At 39.7% G+C, this 20,284-nt stretch overlaps 1 protein-coding gene across 1 annotated transcript in view; it reads right to left on the bottom strand.

Annotated features, from left to right (window-relative positions):
- LOC137666330 (BEN domain-containing protein 5-like) overlaps positions 1-20,284 on the bottom strand; it is a 729,551-nt gene that overhangs the window by 144,591 nt on the left and 564,676 nt on the right. The window contains exon 7 of the mRNA XM_068406246.1: positions 18,118-18,229. Within this exon, the coding sequence (XP_068262347.1) occupies positions 18,118-18,229 (112 nt within the window). The remainder of the gene's footprint in view (positions 1-18,117; positions 18,230-20,284) is intronic.

Genomic DNA, 20,284 nt, shown 5'->3' on the forward strand with positions numbered 1-20,284 from the left:
CCCTAAGGTAAACCAATATCACTCTGCCCCACTCTTGGTGAAATGTAACAATTCCCTAAGCAAACTTTTTGAGCTTCACCTGTGAATTACTACAACTACTCTATGAGGCTGAAGAAAGCAATGGCTAAGTGAAAGCTGTATTTAGGGAAGGATAATTCAATCTGTTCTGTCTGCAGTTTGTTCTATCAATTCCAAACCAAAGGATAAAAAACTAAAAAACCCCATCGAGTCCCAGTGTGGTTTGAGAGGGCATCAACTTCATTATTAACAAAGTTAGCTAGGGTACAGAGCCAGTTAGCCAAAGTTCAGCTCTATTCTCTCTTTATTCTCTCTGAAAGAGGTTGGCAGCTGGCAGTGCACTTCAGCCAACTCTCCATCACACAAGTTAGAGAAGGAAAATTCCTATAAGGTCATCCGGCTGGTCTCCGAGTTCCTGCAGGATGGCTCCCTACAGCTAACTGAGGGGCTGTGCTCCAATTAGCACGGACCCTTTTGATGCTGGCCAGCCTGCAAAGCCAGATGGCAACTTCTCCGTGGCATTTTGGGCCTGGGTACCTGGTGCAGACCACAGTTTTTCTAATGGCCTGGTAAATGGCTCCCAAGCTTTATTTCAAATGCTCTGGTCTCTCCCTGAACTGCAGCATAACTGGATCCAATCATACTTCTGAACTCCACAGGGAAGAGATGCAGATAAATACCTTTGCAAAATACATAATCAACAGGAAAACAATGCATAAAACATACTACAGGTGTAATATATGTATAGACACATACTCATATGCTTTTCCTACTGCTCTCAGTGCACAGATATTAATGTGTTCAGATTATAAATCAATCTGAATGGCTAAAAGCAGCCACAGTAATAATTTACAGCTTCCACTGACTTCAGCAGAAGATGCTGGCAACGTCAGAACAAGACTGAAAGCTAAAATAATATTTCACTTGGATGAATTTCTATGTTTCAGATCTAGGGAACTGCATTTGAAGTTTTTTTTGCTAGTAACATAAAATCACAATGTCTGTTATAAGTTTTCATTGCCCTTTGCTATTACAATATTGCAGAAATCAACAAAGTCGTTTGCAAACACTCTGTACAGAATACCATCTTATTATACAACAGTGGTATGTGTTAGTTTCACTAACACAGCCAATAATTGCTAAATATTTGTTTTTGCAGAGAACAATCCACTATCATGACAGGTGGAAAATCCGTGCAATAACACGCTGGTCAGACTGGTCTCTTTGCACTACTGGCTAGCCAGCCCGCTCCAAATTGCACTTTCCAAGGGTCCCTAGAGTGCAACTGAGCAGTTCACTGCCTCTCTCCCTCTAATCTTGTTCGAAAGTAACCGTGCCACTTGGAGAATGATCTTTGGAATTAACAGACTAGAACCAGGATGAGACAGGATCAAGCAATCAGCATTTTCTGGCTCTCAAGGAGAAGAAAAAAAAATTAAAACAGTTTGCCCTTTAAATCAGCTAATCTCTCCTCCACCTTGGACTCTGGGAAAAAACGAACCTAATAATCTAATAGCTAGTCCTCTCACCACCACCCCTTCCCAACTATAGTCTCAGGCCTCTTGCTTTTACAAATGGTCTAAACCCCGTCAAATTGTTCTGTCATGATGAGACATATTCATCACTGCAGAGCTAGAATAATTCTTATTTCAAAGAACAACTGGGATTTTGTGCTAGAAAAATCAGGTAAACAGATTTGAATTGTATTCTAAACAAAGAGCCAAATCCCTCAAGCAGTATTAGGAGATTCAGCAGTTCTCACTTCTACAGCTCTACTTTGAGTTGCTGCAGGTAAGAATTTAGGCTCAAACCCTTTTCTCTTAGCTTTTGCCTTCTAGTGAAAATTCCTTGTTGAACTGAGCAAGCAAGGTGATAATTAAGTCATTTGCCTAGAGCTGTCAGACTGGACAACAGCCCATCTTCCTCACTGTTCTTACTCCTGCCTCAAGTCAGTTCCAGCAACTTTTATATTTTTTTTTAAAGGAAAGAAATGCTCAGCTTATTTGAAAATAAAATTCATAGGTGTTCTTGCACAGCATTGTCATTGTGGGTTTCATTTCCAAACAACTGAAAATTAGGCTAACCTTCAAATGTTCCTGCATTGCTTGGCAGACAGAACAAACAGGACAAAAAATATACTCTTTCTAATTTTAGAAGCATCCAAGTCTGACATATGCCAGATACTGACACATGCCGTTTTTGAGTCACCAACATGTGGCATCCTGCTGGTCTGGCTTTCACACACCGAGGCTGAGGGATGATGGAATGTGTCTGCTGGTGGCAGTAATAGTCTGGTACCCTTAGCAATATTTGCCGAACTGTGATCCTTTGCTTACATCAGGCCAGATCAATACGCAGCCGTTATCAAGGGACATAAACAGAATAAAAAGCTGTCTCTATTGCATGAGTTAACTGCAGCGAGAGGAGAACATCCAGCTCCTGAAGGGCAGACTCACCAACCAAGCACAGGCAATAATGTTTCCATAGACTACAAGTCATCAGGGAGGATTAAATCTATTCCTGCTGAGATTTAATTCTACAGTGAGTACCCTTTTTGGAGGAAGTCATAAACCACCACAAACTCCTTAGCAAAAGGCCAATACTAAGATGAAGGCAGTTTATTTTCAAAAAATACAAAACAATAGATTAGCTGAACTCAGAACAGATGATGATTTTTCTTGATGTACATCTAAGTAAACAGCCTTCAAATAGCACTCTGCTGATGGGGTCTCTTCCAGAGGTGACTACGTTTCAGTAGGGCATAAACTGGTTCCTAACTTGCATTTAAACTTTGGAGCTGTGGATTTAAGATATAATGAGACAGGACAGGATCCTATTTCAGAAGGTGCTTTTGAAAATCCAAACCTAAATGCAGGATACTCTCACAGTTAGAAAATGATCTGTTAGAGCACAGTCCATAAATAAAAACATTTAAAGCAACAACCTATTTAACACAATAAAATGGTAATATTATTAGCATTATATTTTCTGCAGTGTTATTAATTGTGAAAAAGCATCAAACACACCAAACCCCCCCATCAAATTCTATACATCAACACATAAAAAGGGTAAACCAGACCAAAATGCCATGATGAAGGAGGGAGCAAAGCTGTACTCATTTTATAAACTTTGCATGCAAATTATTTTGCAGAGCTCCCTTTTCAGCAATATTAAGTGCATCGTTCACTTCTCCTCCCTGCTGCAAACGCTCCATAGGGTGTGTTCATCTTAACTTAGGTTTTGCTGTTTATGCTCAGGCAACCCTCTGTTTCTCCTAGACATACCTTTATGTGAACCAAGGGTTATCAGACCTCATAATGTGATCCTTCCTCTTCTTCTTACCAAGTTTTGAGAAATAGTGAAATAATTATTGTCATTGTCTCTAAAGGAGTCACCCTGGAACATGAGCAACACCAACAGAAATGAAGGAGGCAGCTCACATATTGGAGCACCCCTGGCACCCCTGACTTTCTGCACACTCAGGCAGACTTATCGCATGCAGCATGTTCAGATTCTGCAGCTCAGGCCATTAGTGACCCAACTCAGTAATCCTGCTCCACATTGCAGTTTCCTATACGTCAGTTCCCAAAGGCAGATATACTGAAAATAAAATAATTTGTTTAAATAAAAAAAAAAAAAAAAAAAAAAAAGATGAGCTTAACAACCTTACCAGCACAGGGATGGGGTTTTTAAGATATTTGGAGAAAGATTTGATATTCCAGATGCTCTTGTGAGATAAACCCTCTAAGCTCTTTTAGATCAGTCATCCTCTCTAACAGCTAAGCCACCAGAAGTTGGGTTAGCTCAGACTTTGATGCCCATTTAGGAAAACCATGATGGATGATATTTAGTACTTTGTAAGTCAGACTAGATTATCACCGTGATTCCTGTCTGGTTTTAAAAACCTATTGATCCACTGGTGTCAGCACTGCAGAAGACAGCAAGTAGAAGCTTTCAAAATACTTACAAGATAGGGACTATTACTAACTTTGATGCTGTAAAATTCCAACATCACGATGTATCTCCTGACAAGAAGAAAATTAAACTTCTGCTAATTAATACGTTAATTTTAATTGGATTTTTCACAAGACACTTAGTAATCAGATTCTGAAAAGATGACTGAACACATCCATATAGGAAACAACAATCTATCACGTTAACTCTAACTTGAAAAATTTAAGCTTCTAATATAGTTTTCTTGTCTGAGGAATCTTTCCAGCAGTTTTGCATATAGTGGTCCTCTGGGTTTGGGATAGTTTCTAAGCATATACTAGTGAAGGCACCCAGCAGAAAAGCTTTAACAAGAACAGGAATTAAGTCGTGTTCCAGTGCAGCTTGAGCAACACTATGAATAGGTCACATACATCATGAAAACTAGCCATGAAATATAAGAACTTGCAACCATCCAGAGACTGATTAATGATTCAAATAAGCAATCTCTTTGCATAATAGCACTTAGGGAATATTATAGACACAGACCCCATTCAACAGCTTAAACTGGGCTCTAGATCAAGATAACATATGCAAAACTGCAGACTTGCTGCCTGCAAAATCCAGCTAGTAGTGCTACCGGCGTTAAGCTATTTTTGATGCGTACGAGTCTAAAAGTGCATTTTTTTCAGGTTTAAGAAAAATAATAACTCTGGAAGCAGACCTGCTTCATTATAATTCTCACAGGATGAGTTTTCAGAAAGGCAAAGATCCTGGTAACTTGAAATCATAAAGGATATCTATTACACTTTTCAAAAGAGCAACAGTATTATTCGTTCAGCTCTAGTCATGCACTGTAACTAAAGCCTATCTGCCTAAAATATCCCCATTGGATCCATTCGTTACTATACCTTTCTTTAAGCTGTTAGGCAGCTGCTGTGTTCTCACAGGATTCCTGTTCTCAGGCCCAGGCTCTGGATGACACAATAAAACAGGCACAAGATGAAAATAAGCAATGGAGAATCCGATCTACAGGATTATTTGGGATTATTATTTTGGAATGACATATGCCAAGAAATCAAGAGACCTAGCCTATACCTTTGTGTATTGTCACAAAGACAATATAATGGCCTCCACTGAGGATAATTCTCTTTTATCTAGGGAAATCATATAGTTTGTAGGCTTTCCTCTTCCCTTTCAAAATACAGTTTCACAGCTTTTTTTTTTTGGCAATTTGGTGATACTGTACAGCACTGCATACTACCTTCACCAAGGTTCAGGTAGCCTCAAACACCATAATCACAGGAATGCAGAGCTACACAGGATAATCAGAAAGGAAGAACAGAGCTTTCTTTTTGGCAGAAGAAATACTATTGTTTATCCATAAAACTGGTAGTCCCAATCCAGTCGTCATACGGCCACCTCATTCTACTTTATTCTGGGAATAGTACAAGAGACTGTCAGAGGGCAGTAGCATAAGCTGTGTTCTTTGCCATACAGGAACTCATATGAGAGTGGCCATACAGAGATCCTTGGAAGTGGGCAGCACAGGATGTTTAAGAAAACAATGCAAGAAAAATACAAATATGAACGCTTCCCCAAGTAACAGCATCGCTATTTTCGGCAGCTTCCAGATCTCCCAACTCCAGGGACAGCATTAATGGCCTCTGACAGATCACTTCTTGTTTCTCTGTTTTTGATAACTTCCATATATTTGACTTTTTTTTTAAAAAAATAATTTATTCCTCCTCAAATATCTCTTCCAAGCTGAAGGGCCTGTGCTATATAAGCTTCTGTCATAAACAAATAATTTCAAACTTCTTGTCTTCTTTCTTCTTTACCTTTCTCTAGAAAATCCTTATTCAGTTGTTTCTGAGATAAGGTTGTCAAAATCTTACATTTTTCCCCAAGACAAAGGTAAACTATGAAGTACCCTAGTGATGAATCTAACACGGTCTTTGTCTTCTTGAACACATGTGATCATTGATAGGGTATTTTGAAAACCATCTCAGGACTTTCTTTCCCAAGTGGAATTACACTACTAACTGGCACTAGACTTTTTATTGTCTGCTTCTTTGACTTGACTTCATTCCTTCTTCATCACAAAGACACACAAGCGTCTTTGGATTTATTGACACTGGACTTCATCTGCCATTTTATCACTCAGTATCATGAGATCTTTCTGTGGTGCAGCTTTGACTGTATCAAATAATTGTACACCATCAGTAAAATACATTCATTCTTTTTCCAGAATAATTTATGAATATTTTGAATACTCCCAAGCAATCTGCATGTGTAACTTTCACCTGATGTGAAAACTCCCTTTTAACTTCATTTGTCTTTAATCCTAAGGAAGGATTGGATGACAAATGCAATGACAACTTAGATTCTTAATTTCTTTAAAATAATTTCATCAGCAACTTTACCAAAGCTTTTCAGAAACCTCAAAATATGCAACAGTTAGTGGATCGCCTTTATCTTCGTGTTTGTCAATTTATCCAAAAAAGGCTAACAGATGTACAATGTACAAATTCCTTTTCCAAAATGAAACATACCATGAAACCTCTGTTATCAATGTTATCCAACTTGTCCCATATAAAGAGCGGCTTTAATTTGGGAATTCCTTCTAGGCTCTTCATAGTGAACACCAAAGCAAACAATTCATTTAGCTTTTCTGCAAAGACCTTATTTTCCTTGAGCACTTCTTTTACATCTTGATCATCTATCAACTGTATAGACCTTCAGGCAGGCTTCTTGCCTCTGATGTGTTTGAAAAAGCTTTTATTATTAGTTTTTATGCCTTTAGCAAGTTATTCTTCAAAATTGTTTTTGTCCTCTATTATTATGGTTTTGCATTTAACTTTCCAGTGTGTACTGGATTTTTTTCCTTAGTTCATTCGGGCAAGACTTCAAAGGGTGTCCTTTTAATGCTAATGGCCTTCTTCAGTCTAATAATCCCCTTTGCTAACTTCTCATGCGACCTTTTATAAAGTTGCGGAGTTTTTCAAATAGGGGTAATACGCTTACTCTCTAATGGTAAAGCTGCAAAAATGCATTCCTCCAATGGTGATTTTATATACCTGCCATGTCACCTGAAACTGTTATTTTGTTCTGTTTTGCCCTTTTAGCTACTGCTTTTAGTTTTCTTTCCACTGTACGTTGGTCACGTTTCAGAAGTGTGTGCCAATCTAAGGACTTTTTGGCTTTTGTACTCCACCAGGAATGATAAATTTGAGCATGTTTATATTTATTATTACAGAATGATTCTTTGACAGTTACATCTTCAAATCAAGATTTAATCCTTGCTTGGGGATAAATAAAAAAATCTAGTCTTCTATTTTGGGCTCTCCAATTTCTTTCTTCAAGCCGACATCATTTTTAGAGTGCATAAATGCAGTTTCGACATTACATTTGATCATGACACTTAAGCAGTCCTCGTCATTACATTCTCTGAGTCTTCATTGCTTCTTTGGTAAGTCTGAGCATGCCATTATAAAGATGGTTACTGTTACCATCCCATTTTGGCATGAAATTTTAATGCATAAAGATTTGGAGATTGTTCAGTCCTTGTTGGCATAATTCTGCCTCCCCTCTTTTTTTTTTTTCTTTCTTTTCTTTTCCGTTTTTTGCTTCTGAGCTTTCTTTTAGCTATAATGTCACTCCTCCACTGGCTTGGTTTCCTCTGCTATTTGTGAGTAATTTTACACTGCTATTCCAGCGCTCACTGATTGAGATGCTATTATGTCAATATCCCATCTTCATTGCATATATTGGGCTAATTGTCCACTGGCTGGGTAAGCCTCTATTACAGCTATCTTGCACCAGTAGAATAGCATGAACAGACATAGTTAGGTCAAACACTTGGCCAGCTGTCTGTAAATCATTTTTGAATACTAAGAGCTCTTTTGTATTAAATAAAAAAGCCCTGGCAGTGACTTTGCCCCTGCGTCTTAAAAGGCAAATGCAAGCCCAGGCGGAAAATTGAACTACATGAACAAAGGGCACGTTCCCAATGCTGTCTGAAGGAGGGAAAATAAAATGGATCAGCTCAGCTCATTCCAGGCATTTCCACTTGCATCCTGTGAGAAGCCCCTTCTCTAAGAAGCTCTGGCAAGAGCCAGCTGGAATTGACTGCTCTGTCACGCAGGAGGTCATTCTCCTCAGTGCTCATCAGTTCGAATGCAACCATTGACTGAAGCAGACTTGTCAGTGACCTTGACTCTGACCCAGTTTATAGAAGCACTTGGGGGAGGAGCAGAAATGAAGGAGGAATTTTTCGTAAGTGGGTAAAGAAAAAATCTCAAACCCTGTGTCTCACTGTAAAACAGAGAAGGGGAGGAGAAACATGAAACCAGAATTACTGAGGAGGAGCTTAAACATATCTCCCAGACTCAGGGAAACTCTCAACACAGCACTGAACGTGTCAGCCACTCCCCGATTAACGCTACTCAAAACTAAAAAAAAAAAAAAGCCTCTCTCCCCAACGCAGATACTAAAAGAGGAATTTGATAACATTACAGCTGTAAGAATCACAGAAAGTAGAAGCAGAAAGAAGATGCAAGAGAGCAAGAAAAGAATCCATACTGAGCCTCTCTTGTCCACTCAGACCACGGAAAAAATGTGTGTATTATAGAAAGGGAATATTTTCCTCCATTGACAAGGGGTAAATTCTTTGAAGAGATGGCTCTGATTCATCAGCAGGGTACTGGCAGATGCCCCTAGAAAAATAGAGAACATGGCTGTACATCTTCAAAAAATGATTTTAGGAGACACTGTTTTCTCAGAGGGATATTTGTGTTCAGCCCCCTAGGCATGTCCCAGGAAAATACAACCATGTTTTGATGGTAGAGAAGATACTAAAGGTTTGACGGATAATATTTTGATCCAAAGTAAAAGAGAGGAGTTTGACTAAAGGCCCTAAAGAGCTGTGGAAAGAGACAGAGCTGCTGAACTAAAACTAAGAAAGCAACAACACAAGTTCCATGTAATAGCAATAAAACACCTGGAAGAAAAGATAAGGTGTACTGTAGATCACTGCAAAGTGTAGTTCATAACTAAAATGTCTGCCCCAAACAAAAACCAGCAGTACAAAGATTTCTCAGAATGGCAGACAGAAAAAACCTCAAACGTGCCCGATTTAGATGTTTAGAGCAGCAACCTGCAAATGTTACTGCACACAGATACCTCAAGTAACAGGATGCAAATTTTAATACAACATTTGAGAAACTGGAAGTGTTAACTAAAGGCGTACTTATCTAGAGATATGATAGTGAACCACACACTAACTTGTCTACAGTGCTTCAAACAGGTGTGTGAGTGTAATGGAGAAAAACAGCTTAGAAGTGCCAGGTACAAAGACTGACTGTCATTGCATTGAAACAAAGGAGATTTTGTCTTTAGTCTCTGGGATTAAAATGTTTCATTCCTCTTTGGGAGATGAATTTTAGCTGAAACTATTCTTATTCTACATACAAACATTACCAAATGGGGATAGCAAAAAACCCCAACCAATCAACCAAAGCAAGCACAGTCTGTGCCAGAGATTACCACTACAGTGATATGATTAGCACATTGACTACAGAGAAAAATGTGGTAGTTGTAGACATATTCATTCCCTGAGGAATCTAGAGTATTTGACAAAAGTGTAGTGGAGCATTGTCCAGAGCTAGATTATGAACTTGTCAGTGTGATCAAAACAAAACCAATAAAAAAGCCTATCTAGTTTAGATGAAATGTGGCTTATAATTCCCAAATTATAAATTTACCTTTGCAAAAAATGTTATTAGCAGAGGGTGACTTGAACAGCCCACCCCTTCCATGTCTATCACTTTAAGGAGTTCACAGTTCCAGGTAGGACTTCATCTAAGAATATCAATGGTTCCTAAGATGTTACCAGAGAAATTATACATTCACTTTTATACATACATTTATATACATGAAGATATACATGTAGGCAATTTATATGTTGAAAACAAATGAAAGAGAAGGGGCAAAGATCATAGATTAATTGGACATGTGGAGGAAATCTGTAGAGATTATCGAGTCTATTCAACTGCCTCAAAAGGGAATTAACTCTATCTAAACCTTTCCCAATGATGGGTTTTCCAAACCTGTCATAAAACTCTCCAGTGGTAAAGATTCAGCATCTCCTGTAAATAATCTATTCTAGTGCCAAACTAGCTCTACTCCTAGCAAGTTTCTCATAATATTGTGTGTGTTTAAAGGACTGTGGGAAGGAAGCTGCTAAGATCAGAAGCTGCTTTACCTAGCAGAAATATAGAACATATTAGTAGATCAAGAAAGAATGTTTACTCCAGAAAAAAACTGGAAGTATATTTGTTAAAATTGAGCGAATGAAACTAAGGAATTCTTCCCAGCTGTTACTCCCAACTCTAATAAGATCACTTATCAGAAAATACCACAGCTAATAAACAGATCATGCACATCACATTTATTTCTGTCAGTAGATACACAAAGTATTCAGATTTAACAATGGGAAGAGTTTAATGGAAATATTTTTAAACAGTCTATATGAAGTATAACATTAGTTAGAGTATTAGTAACTCTTACTATGCTAGCCCAACAGTAAGGTGGGACATGGAGTCAAAATCCTAAGCTCCTACGAGCAAAAGCTACAGAATCAGACACTGATCAGTACATCACACTGTTAAATTACACCCTAGCACCAGTGAAAGAAAGGTTGCCCTTACTGTTGTTTTGTTCAACAGAGAAATTAAATAAGAATTATATTTGCAATACTAAAAAGCTACACTTCAGTCAATAGGGACTTGCAAGATAGAAGTGGTACAGGGCATTTCTACAGTGTCAACAAACTGGCACAAACACAATCTTTACCCCAGAAAGCAGCCACAGGGTTATCACAGTTGAACACATACTGCATAAGAGGAGGTAATATCCCTTCTAATTTCAGGAGCAGAGAAATAAGAGGCAGCATGATGGCCATTTTGCCTGAGAAGAACTCAGCATAACATGTACTATATTAAGTTGAGAATTATTGGCAAAAAATTATGCCTGATGATAGCTGTTTTGATATCTGAAAGAAAACCATCAGGTACAAGTGACAACCCAGGATATCTGATGGACTATCTGAACATCACTTCCTAGTGGGTTGTTAAAATTCAATATTGTGTTAACAATGATTATTCATCACTATTGTGTTGTTTAGCTGGGGAAGGAAGTCTAAGGGCTCTGCTAACAGCAAAATGGAGCCAGGTAGTGTGTTATGCTACAGATCTCATTACCCTATGTTAGTCTGTTATGACTCCATATACCAGATGATGCAGACCTCAGCTGATTTGTTTGGCTCTTAGTGATTTCTGAGCAATACCAAACCCCAACCCACAGCCTTTCCAAACATTTATTAACATCAAAACTGGCTTCAGCTGGAATGAGAATCAGCTTATAATTTTCCAGTGGAATATATTCCACTTTGCTGGTCCAATTTATAACAGGAGCAGGGGAGAAGATGAGGGAAAAGAAGAATTTTTGAACAGACAACAATTGTTTCTGATCTTTCAAATGTTAGATTGGATAATATTACTTGTGGGCTTATAGTATAAGAAGTCTAAGTGTACACTTCTGATGTAAAACCCTTGCAAAACCTGTTATTATACTTTATTTGTCAACTATCCAGTATCACATTGATGATAATACTAATAACATCATTTCACAAGACAAGTGGATGTGGAGCCTCTAAGACTGACATAATTTGCAGGACTGACAAAAAGAAAATTTATGTCATGCTCCAGCAAAGTACATGCATCTCAGAAACCAGATGCATTTCTCGTAATGTGGAGTTGTCTGGTGAGGAATGTAGCACTGCCAAAGGCAGAGAGGATGGGAGGTCACTACAGCCATGCTGCCATTAGGGGTAGTTGCAAGCTGTAAAATAGCAGTTACAGTTTCTACGTCTTCATTTTTCACCTAGTTTTCCACAGAACCAGAATGCTTCCCTCAATATATGGCACTGCCTTTATAACCAGAGACACTAGAAAACAAAGGTCCTGTTTTCCATCACTACAAAAGTTCAGGATAACGAAGAAAGCTGGGGGTTGGATGTGCAGCACATGGAGCACTTCCACAATGCCACACTTCGAACACGGCTCCTGCACAGTCAAAACTACTGTCCTTGATAGTATGCTCTAGATGCTGCTACTGAAGGCCTAGAAAAGAAGTAGGTTGAACAACAGCATTGACTGTAGCCAGCCTAAACCGTGTCTGAAAACAACACTGGTCAGTCAGAGCAGCATGCAGAAGGGCAGCGACTAAGGGCCTACCTCAAGCATTAACACCTGAATTGCATCTTTGAAAGAGATGGGGAGTGGTCTGAAGTGGTAAGAACATGTGTAATATCCTGACATGGATGGACAGAGCTCAGTACCAGAATGGGAAACACAGAAGATGAAAAGAAAATCTGTGAGCACAGGGGAGGGCTGAGCCTGTACTCTTTGGCAATGATGATAGGAAAACCTAGAGAAACCACGTAGCTAAGTAATATAGTCAACTCTAATGAGTTAGAGATTGTCAGGGAGAGAATGTGTTTCCCTTCAACTGGCTACACTAACCTGCTTCATACACCACTCAACATTCAACCTCACCTGCTTTCTAGTATCTGGGTTTATCAGCAGAGAAAGCAACAAGCTGGAACTCAGAGACCAGCTCAGGCCTTTTTCCTAGGCCAAGCTACCTCTATCGTTTTCCTGCAGTAGTGAAGGTGCCTGATGTACTGAGGGGAGCCAATGCCAGTGAAGTATATCCTTCTGCCTCTAAAGAAGGGTCTAGAGATAGATGATAACACAGAACCAGAGAAGCGTATGTTCAGTACGTTTGTAAGAAAGTAGATATATTCTCTTTATGGAGAGGAATGTAGTCATATGCTGAAGAATCCAGTTACATTGACTTATCAGACAAATGTTAATTCAACTGTAGTCTTACTTCTTGCACACCCAAGCCTACCTGGATTGAAAACAAGGCCTCCTCAGAGACCGGGAGATTGAAAACATATGCTTTTGTTCAAGTCTAAGCCTGCACAAGGGATTTTAAAAAACCACCTCAAAAACATAAAAGGTGTCATTCAACCTTAAATATACCACACCCCCCCATGCCTGCAGTATTATGTTTACTCATCCTTTCTTCTTATTAATTCTGTTGTCTGCAGATACCCGCAAAGCCCACAGGCAGTGTTTCTTTCCCTCTTTCACACCAGTCCGCAGCAATAGCAGATTGCCATTCTCTATCAGTTAATTCATCAGCTCTTGTGACAGATGTCTGTGTGGTGGATCTAAAGGTTCCAGCCCAGCAGATGACTCAGATTTCAGCACACCAGGGCTTCATTTCAGCTGTATGTTTTGCTTTGAATCAACGAAAACTTTCACCCAGAACAGTATTAAAAGTATGTAAAGGCTTCAACGTCAAGCACTTCAACGTCAGGAATGGAAACAGAAAAGTTGCCTATGCAGAAATAGTTTAAGACTTTGGTATATGTGTGCATGACAAAGGAGATAATAATTAGTGAGCACACCCCAGGTGACTGTTTTTTTGGTTTCTTTTGGTTTTGGTCAGGTCTCCAGCTCACTCAGGGCACAAGGTGAACACTGTCTAACATAGGAATCATTTGCATGTAGGACTCCAGCTTCAATGACAACAAGAGGTAGAAAACAGGCAGAATAGAAGAAAGATGGATGCAATAAGACAAAGTACAGTGTTGCAATGACAGTGCCTGGAGCACTGCATCCCATCTCTGCATTTTCATTTGAGGGGAGCAAATAACTTGAAACAGATTATTCCAAAGAGGTCAGTTTCTGCCTATTCCTTGTCTTCTAGGTCCTAAGAACTCCAATTGACAGAAATAGTTTATCCTAATCTTGCGTGGAGAAGGAAGTGGTAGAAATGAGACAGTGAATGTATCAAGCCTTGGTGAATGACATAAAGCGAATCTGATCCCAGGCTTCTTAAATCATCTATTCTCAAAAGAGTAGGTACTTCTGATCATAACTGCCTCTGCCTGTTTCCTATCCATACAAGGATAACACACTTATCTCTCACAGGGGTCCCAAAAAAAAAAAATATTAATTAATGCTTCTGAAATGCTCCCAGGGTATAGCAATGAGCGAAACAAAAAAGCCCACGAGGAGATTAACAATTCTGTCCTCAGAGCAGGGTCTGAATAGTACACAGTAAATACAGGTCAGGGCTGCACAATGAACACCGAAGCTAAAACAAAACACTGAATAGACGCTTATTATGTGAAAGTTTTCCATTTGGAGAACTCAGTAAGGCAAGGGTCTTGCTGAGAGAATAACATAAGCCCATACGATTAAAGACCATATCACAATGCACATACTCAAGGGGACTGAGCTGACACTGAGCACACTACCTAAGTTCATTTATTAAATCCGTTTTAAAGAGTGCATTTGCTTGTTCGGAAAAGTGCTGGATGGGCACACAAAACCTGTCCAACAATCAAGCAGTTCTACTGCTCTGTCTCTGAGGCTTCATGTTATCCCAGAGATAAGGACTGTTTGATCTCCACAGGCCAATCATATCCTGAGCTTTCCTGTGCTGAGCACTTGATCCCTAGTCCAAAACACTTAAGCATCTGCTTAACCGTAAGCACACAAGGAACACTGCTGAATTCAATCAGATTGTTCACGTGTTTAAATCTAGCTGTGCATATATGCTTTATTAGATTCCTTACCTAGACATTCATTCTCCAAACAGCTCTCTACATAAAGTGTGTTATCATGCCCAAGCAGAACTTCCTGGCCCCACGGTTCAGCTGTTGGAACAGCTCACACGAACATCCTTTGACGTACTTCAGACAAAAGTCAGCTGAGTTGGTTTAAACAATACATTCATGTTCTGAGCGAATTCCACTAACCTGCTCCAGCATAGACAGGGGAGTCATCTACACGTATCATCTGGTGGAGAGGTGGGAAGGCAGTGACATATGCCATAGGTGGCATATGGGCAGGGAAAGGTACTTAAGAACAGAAACATCTTCAGCCAAGAGCACATGATCTAGAAAAGCAAGTCTGTCACTTCAGTCTCATCTGCAAGACTAACACCACTAGGAACAGCTGAGAGTATCACCTCACTTCACATAGGCCAACACAATGACAGTGACTTACCATCAGGAGTGATTGTTTCAAAATCAATGACATGGAAATCAAAAGCTTCCTATCGTTCTCTGATTTCTCGACCCATCCGCTCCCTCCTAAAGATGATATGGTCATTATGGAATTTGAAACACTTTAAAAATAAAATAGCCACACTTTATAAAACCCAAAGAACAAAGAACCACAGGTGCTTTTGTTTATTTTTATACAGTAACTACACTTAGCCTTGAACCACTCAGTGCTGGAATCACTGTAGCTATGGCATTGTGTGTGTGCCTCATACCCACTTCACTTATTTCTGTGTCAGTCATCCTCCCCCCTCCGAATGAACTTTTTTCAAAGGAAACAGCTTATCTTCCGTACTGCAGCAGCAGAAGAAAAATCCTCCTATACAGCAATATTTAAAATGTGGGTTTATGCTCTTATGGCAGCTAATTTTCCTTAAATGATTTAAGGGAATGAATACATCTAAAAGGCCTGCACTGAGCCATTCTGCAATAGCAACATGAAGCTGGACTTCCTCTGCTTTAAACAACCAAATCTCTTGTGGGCAGCATCTCATGGCAGATCTTGTCGAGAATGGGAAGGATGAAGGTTATTTTTTATTACAGTATTTTGCAGGGAACTTTACTTTGCATTTTATTTCATTTCATAGGTGAGGAGAGGGTGGCAGGACAGATGCGTTCAAATGCATAATCCCTGATCTGTCACTGTTTGACAACAGCCCCCCTGCAACTGGTTCACCTATGCGTGCAGCCAACCATCTACCATTGTATTACTCATCTAAAAGTTACACTCTACACCTGGAGAGTAGTTAAAATCTCTAGCAGCCTGAAGTAACTCAAAGCAACTTTTTATTCTTGCACTCTGTCAGGACGGGAGGGGTGGGGTTTTTTTGTCTCAAGTACTTAATAAAAACAATCACTGCTAAAGCAGGATGGCACACGTACAGTCCCATGTCCTCCCTCTGAGGCAGCTGCCATGTTTTCCCCTTTTGTCCCAGCACTTTGGATATGGTTTTTTCATACAAATATTACTGGGATCAGAGGGAATAAGAATCCAGTGTTGCCTGAAAAAAAACAATAATCCCTTATACTGCATTGTATTGCTGAGGGTCTCTAAAACCATCAGAAAGGCTGGTATTGACTAGGGAATGATAAAATCAGACAAGAAGGTTTTTTTTGGTGAGTAGCTAATTCACTGAGAAATGAAACTCTGAAGAGCCACCTGAACTTTGCTGTTAGTTTAATCCAAAAAAAAAAAAAGATTCCTAAATAGTATTAAAAAAAAATTAAATAACCCTGAAAATGAAATGTTACATTTGTGTTTGAAAGGCTCCCGTTTCTTTCCCTCAGAAGGAAATGAACTGGAACTGGTTCACCTCAGACTGATCACTGTGGAGGTGTGGGAGACAGAAAGATGGAGAAAAATAAAGGTTTCCATTTCAGACCAACTCTGACCAAACATTTCTTTTGATTTTTCATTTTAGTCACCACAGCAAATAAATTTATTCTTCACACATAGGGCAGCTGGAAACTACCAGAGCTTCCAAAGCTTCCCAGGAATGGGACAAAGCTGAAAATATATTTTTTTTCCTCCAAGAATAACTTCATTTTACTGACAGTGACTTTTAATAGCACCAGGATTTGTTGCTTTACTAGCCAGAAGCATTCCCCTACACCCAACCCTCTTGTAATATGTAAGGACCTCTTTATTCTTGGAAAAAAACCCTTTCTTCTCAGACAAAGCACCCTGCGTGCTCCCTCCATCATCTAGAAGGAAAACTGTCTTGCTATTTGGGGTAGGAAACAGAGGAAAGGCCAGGCTGGCTATATAGCTCCTTTCTTTACTTTCCATCTTCATCATTCTAATACAGCAGGGCTTAGGAGCCTTGGTCACAGCCACAATGCTAGGTGCTGCACAAACAGAAGAGAAAGATAAATTCTGTGCCAAACAATTAGCAGTCTAAGAAAATATTTTGCATGCAATTGGATTCCACTCCATATGTAAGGACCTTATCATTAGCCCATCTTTCTTGTACCTAAATCCCCTTCTGTACAGGTATTACTACTAGCTGGAAGATAAAAAGTCCAATTAAGATGTACTGGGAGAACCAGGAGTTAAATTAAAGGAGCTCTTATCCTATACATGATGTAGCCAGGGGTAAGAATCCTGTTTCTTTATTAGCAAGGCAAACCAGATCCTTTTTCACACTAACAGAAAGGAGAAAAAAAAAAAATAAAAAAAGCAAAACGCTTCGGGGAATTAAAGATCCAAATTCCATCTCAGTAATGGGAAGCAAAAAGAAAGGACAAATACCAGGAATTCCATACAGAAAAAGTAATCATCTATAAAATCTCCTCTTATGTTTTTTTGCAGTGATTTTTTCCTACCCATCTCCATCTTTGTTCAGCAGTTTTTCTTAGGTGCCACGTTCAATAATCCTTCTGCACTTTGATGTCAAACATTGAATAGCTGTCTGCCTCCCTCCCACTCCTCTTCTCCATATTCTCTGCAATCCATCTCCTCTGATTAGCTAAGATTTCACCTTCAAGAACACCTCTGCTTCTCTGAGTGAGCATGAGTGTGTGCATGTGTGCTTATATAATATTTGCAAATATTATCCCCCTCCTGCTCTGCACACTACACAGCAACCCCTGCCGGAGCTCAGGATTAAACATCAATGCCATTCAGTAATTCAATTTGGGGGGCCTGCTGTTTTAAATCCAGCTCAGGACATCACGAGAGCAGCTCGATTGAATTTAGGCCCAGCTTTCAGAATTATTCCATATTTAATCTGAGCTGAACTTCATTTCACTTGCTCTCTCCACTCCGATGCTTCCTGTGACAAAAGACACAAATGTTCCCTGATCCCATGCAGTGGGGGTGGTGTTTTGCTTACTCCTTTCTTATTTTGGTTTGCCACTGGATTAAGCCACGTCAGAGTCACTGGCATCTTGCACAACCCCGCAGCGGGAGAGAGTCGGTACCTCAGGAAGTGGCTGTTCTGGCATCACCTTTCCCCACTCACCGGATTGTTGTACATCTCAATGATGAGCTGTTTCACTCCATGCAGTGTGGGATGAGCCCAGGGAGATGGATTTGCCCAGTGCCGGTTTAAATCAAACCCCATCAGGGAGCACCTGCACACACAAAAAAACAACACACACAAAGGACATATATGGGCTGCAGCCTTTTCGGGCTTCAGCTGCAGAATTAGGGCTATATTCTGCAGCTTCTGTATTTAAACAAGTTATTCTCATGGAAAAACCAAAAGCAAATGCTCCCCCGAGGATGAGGAAAGCCTGCAGCAATGGCCACTTTTAGAAATAACGTGAACAGCAGAGTTCTGTGTCATTCAGCCTTCTTCCCCTCCACAACACATATGCTGACTCTATCCTTTGCCTTTTGCCAGCTTGCCACGCTGGCACTGGAAGAAAGAGCAGGCCTTTGAGGTTCCCTTCTCTTCAATGCTCTATAGCTATGAGGATGATTCAGAAACTGCATCAGCAAGCCGTTACTTTGCCCTCAGTCAGGCCTTAACTCGGCAAAGCTGTTAAGAGCATTGAAATCAATGGCCATTAAGTATGAGCTTAAGGGATTTAAAGCATGAATGTCACTGTTCCACTAAACCAGGTCTTCAGTCTCTTCCTCTCCTGCAATTGCCTACACAAAAGTTAGCCAACCAAGACACTAAGTTAAAATGCTTATTGGCCGTCAAATCTTGTAGGCGTTGAAACATGTATGCCACCTTGGCTTCTCCTTCCTGCCCTGACTCATAACCCTCTCAGTACATTGTCTTGAATTTGATTCTGCTGCTCCCAGTCCCACAAAGTAATATCCCATTCTTTGTGAAGTCCCATTGAAACTCCATGGGCAGTTGGCAGAGCGAACACAGAAGAAATTAAAAAGCTGGAAGTTGCACAAATAGGAGGGGGAAATCATGTCCCTTCTCTACTGCAGAGATCACCTAGACAATCTGTGGCCACTTATACAAGCAGGGATGGAAGTCCCTTCTGTCATCTCAAGCTGAGCTTGAGACCAGTGAACCTTGGGTAGATCTTGCTCAGCAATTCTATGAACAACCACACAAATAATAAAAGCCCAAGCACACATGGAACTTTGTCTATATTTAAAAAAAACCCCAAACAAACAAACAACAAAAAAATCAACCTCACTGCTAAGCCTTAAAGCTCCTTGAGGAAAGAAGAGCTTTCATTGATCCCTGGTCTATTATGAGAATGTCTGTTCAGCCTTAATCTTTTAAAAACACCTATGTAAACAATACAGATTTACTCCAGTAGCGCTATCCTTTGACAAAAATTCTAAGAATCTGATGACCAAAAACCCATAATATAATTGGCAAAAAGAAAGGAAAATGCCTCACTTTTCTAACAGCTGAAGCAAATTATTGCACATATCAAACCCAAATAAAAACTAAGACAGAGAAGTGAAATGCTAAGAAAAGTGAGGGGATGAAACCTGAGGATTAAATTCATTTCCAAAAATGATGAATGAATATTTTCCGGTGAACCAAAAAATATGACGTTAACGGAACATTATTCTGTAAAAATTCTTATGGGAAGTTAAGCAGGCAGAAGCTGCCTTGCTTCTTGGCCTTAGACAACTCAACCTTCAGGCTGCCTGGGGGTTCAAACACCCAACTGCCAGCTGTGCAACTCCATCACTGCTGACTTGGTGTACAGACGAGCCAGATGGCTTGCTATTGTAGAGAAAGTCACCTCCTTGTCTTGTGGTCACTTGTCTCCTTGTCTATAGAGAACAGATTGATTTCTTCTCTAGACACTCCAACAGCTACAATTCCACAGACAACTCTGAAAGTTGTCTCCATCCCACTATAAAGCAAAACACATTATATAGGATTTCTCTCTCTTTTTTTTTGTCTTCATGTAAACTCTCTCCACTCAGTTCTATTAAATCCTTTCTTCTTCTGAACTCACAGACATTAATATAAGATCAGAAGTACTTCCAGAGACATAGGTGGAATTACACTGGGATAAAACTGCTATAAGAACAGAATCACAAGAACGAGTTTTTCATTTAACAAACACAAAAACTGTGGTCCATCATCATGAGTCTTACTGTATTTTGGCACAGCTCCCAAGAAAACAGCATTCTCACTCCACAGGATAACTTTCTTAAGAGATCAGAACCTGAAATCATATCCCCTTCTATGG

The sequence above is a fragment of the Nyctibius grandis genome, chromosome 8 (genome assembly GCF_013368605.1).
Source record: "Nyctibius grandis isolate bNycGra1 chromosome 8, bNycGra1.pri, whole genome shotgun sequence".
In the NCBI taxonomy this organism is placed as follows: Eukaryota; Metazoa; Chordata; class Aves; order Nyctibiiformes; family Nyctibiidae; genus Nyctibius; species Nyctibius grandis.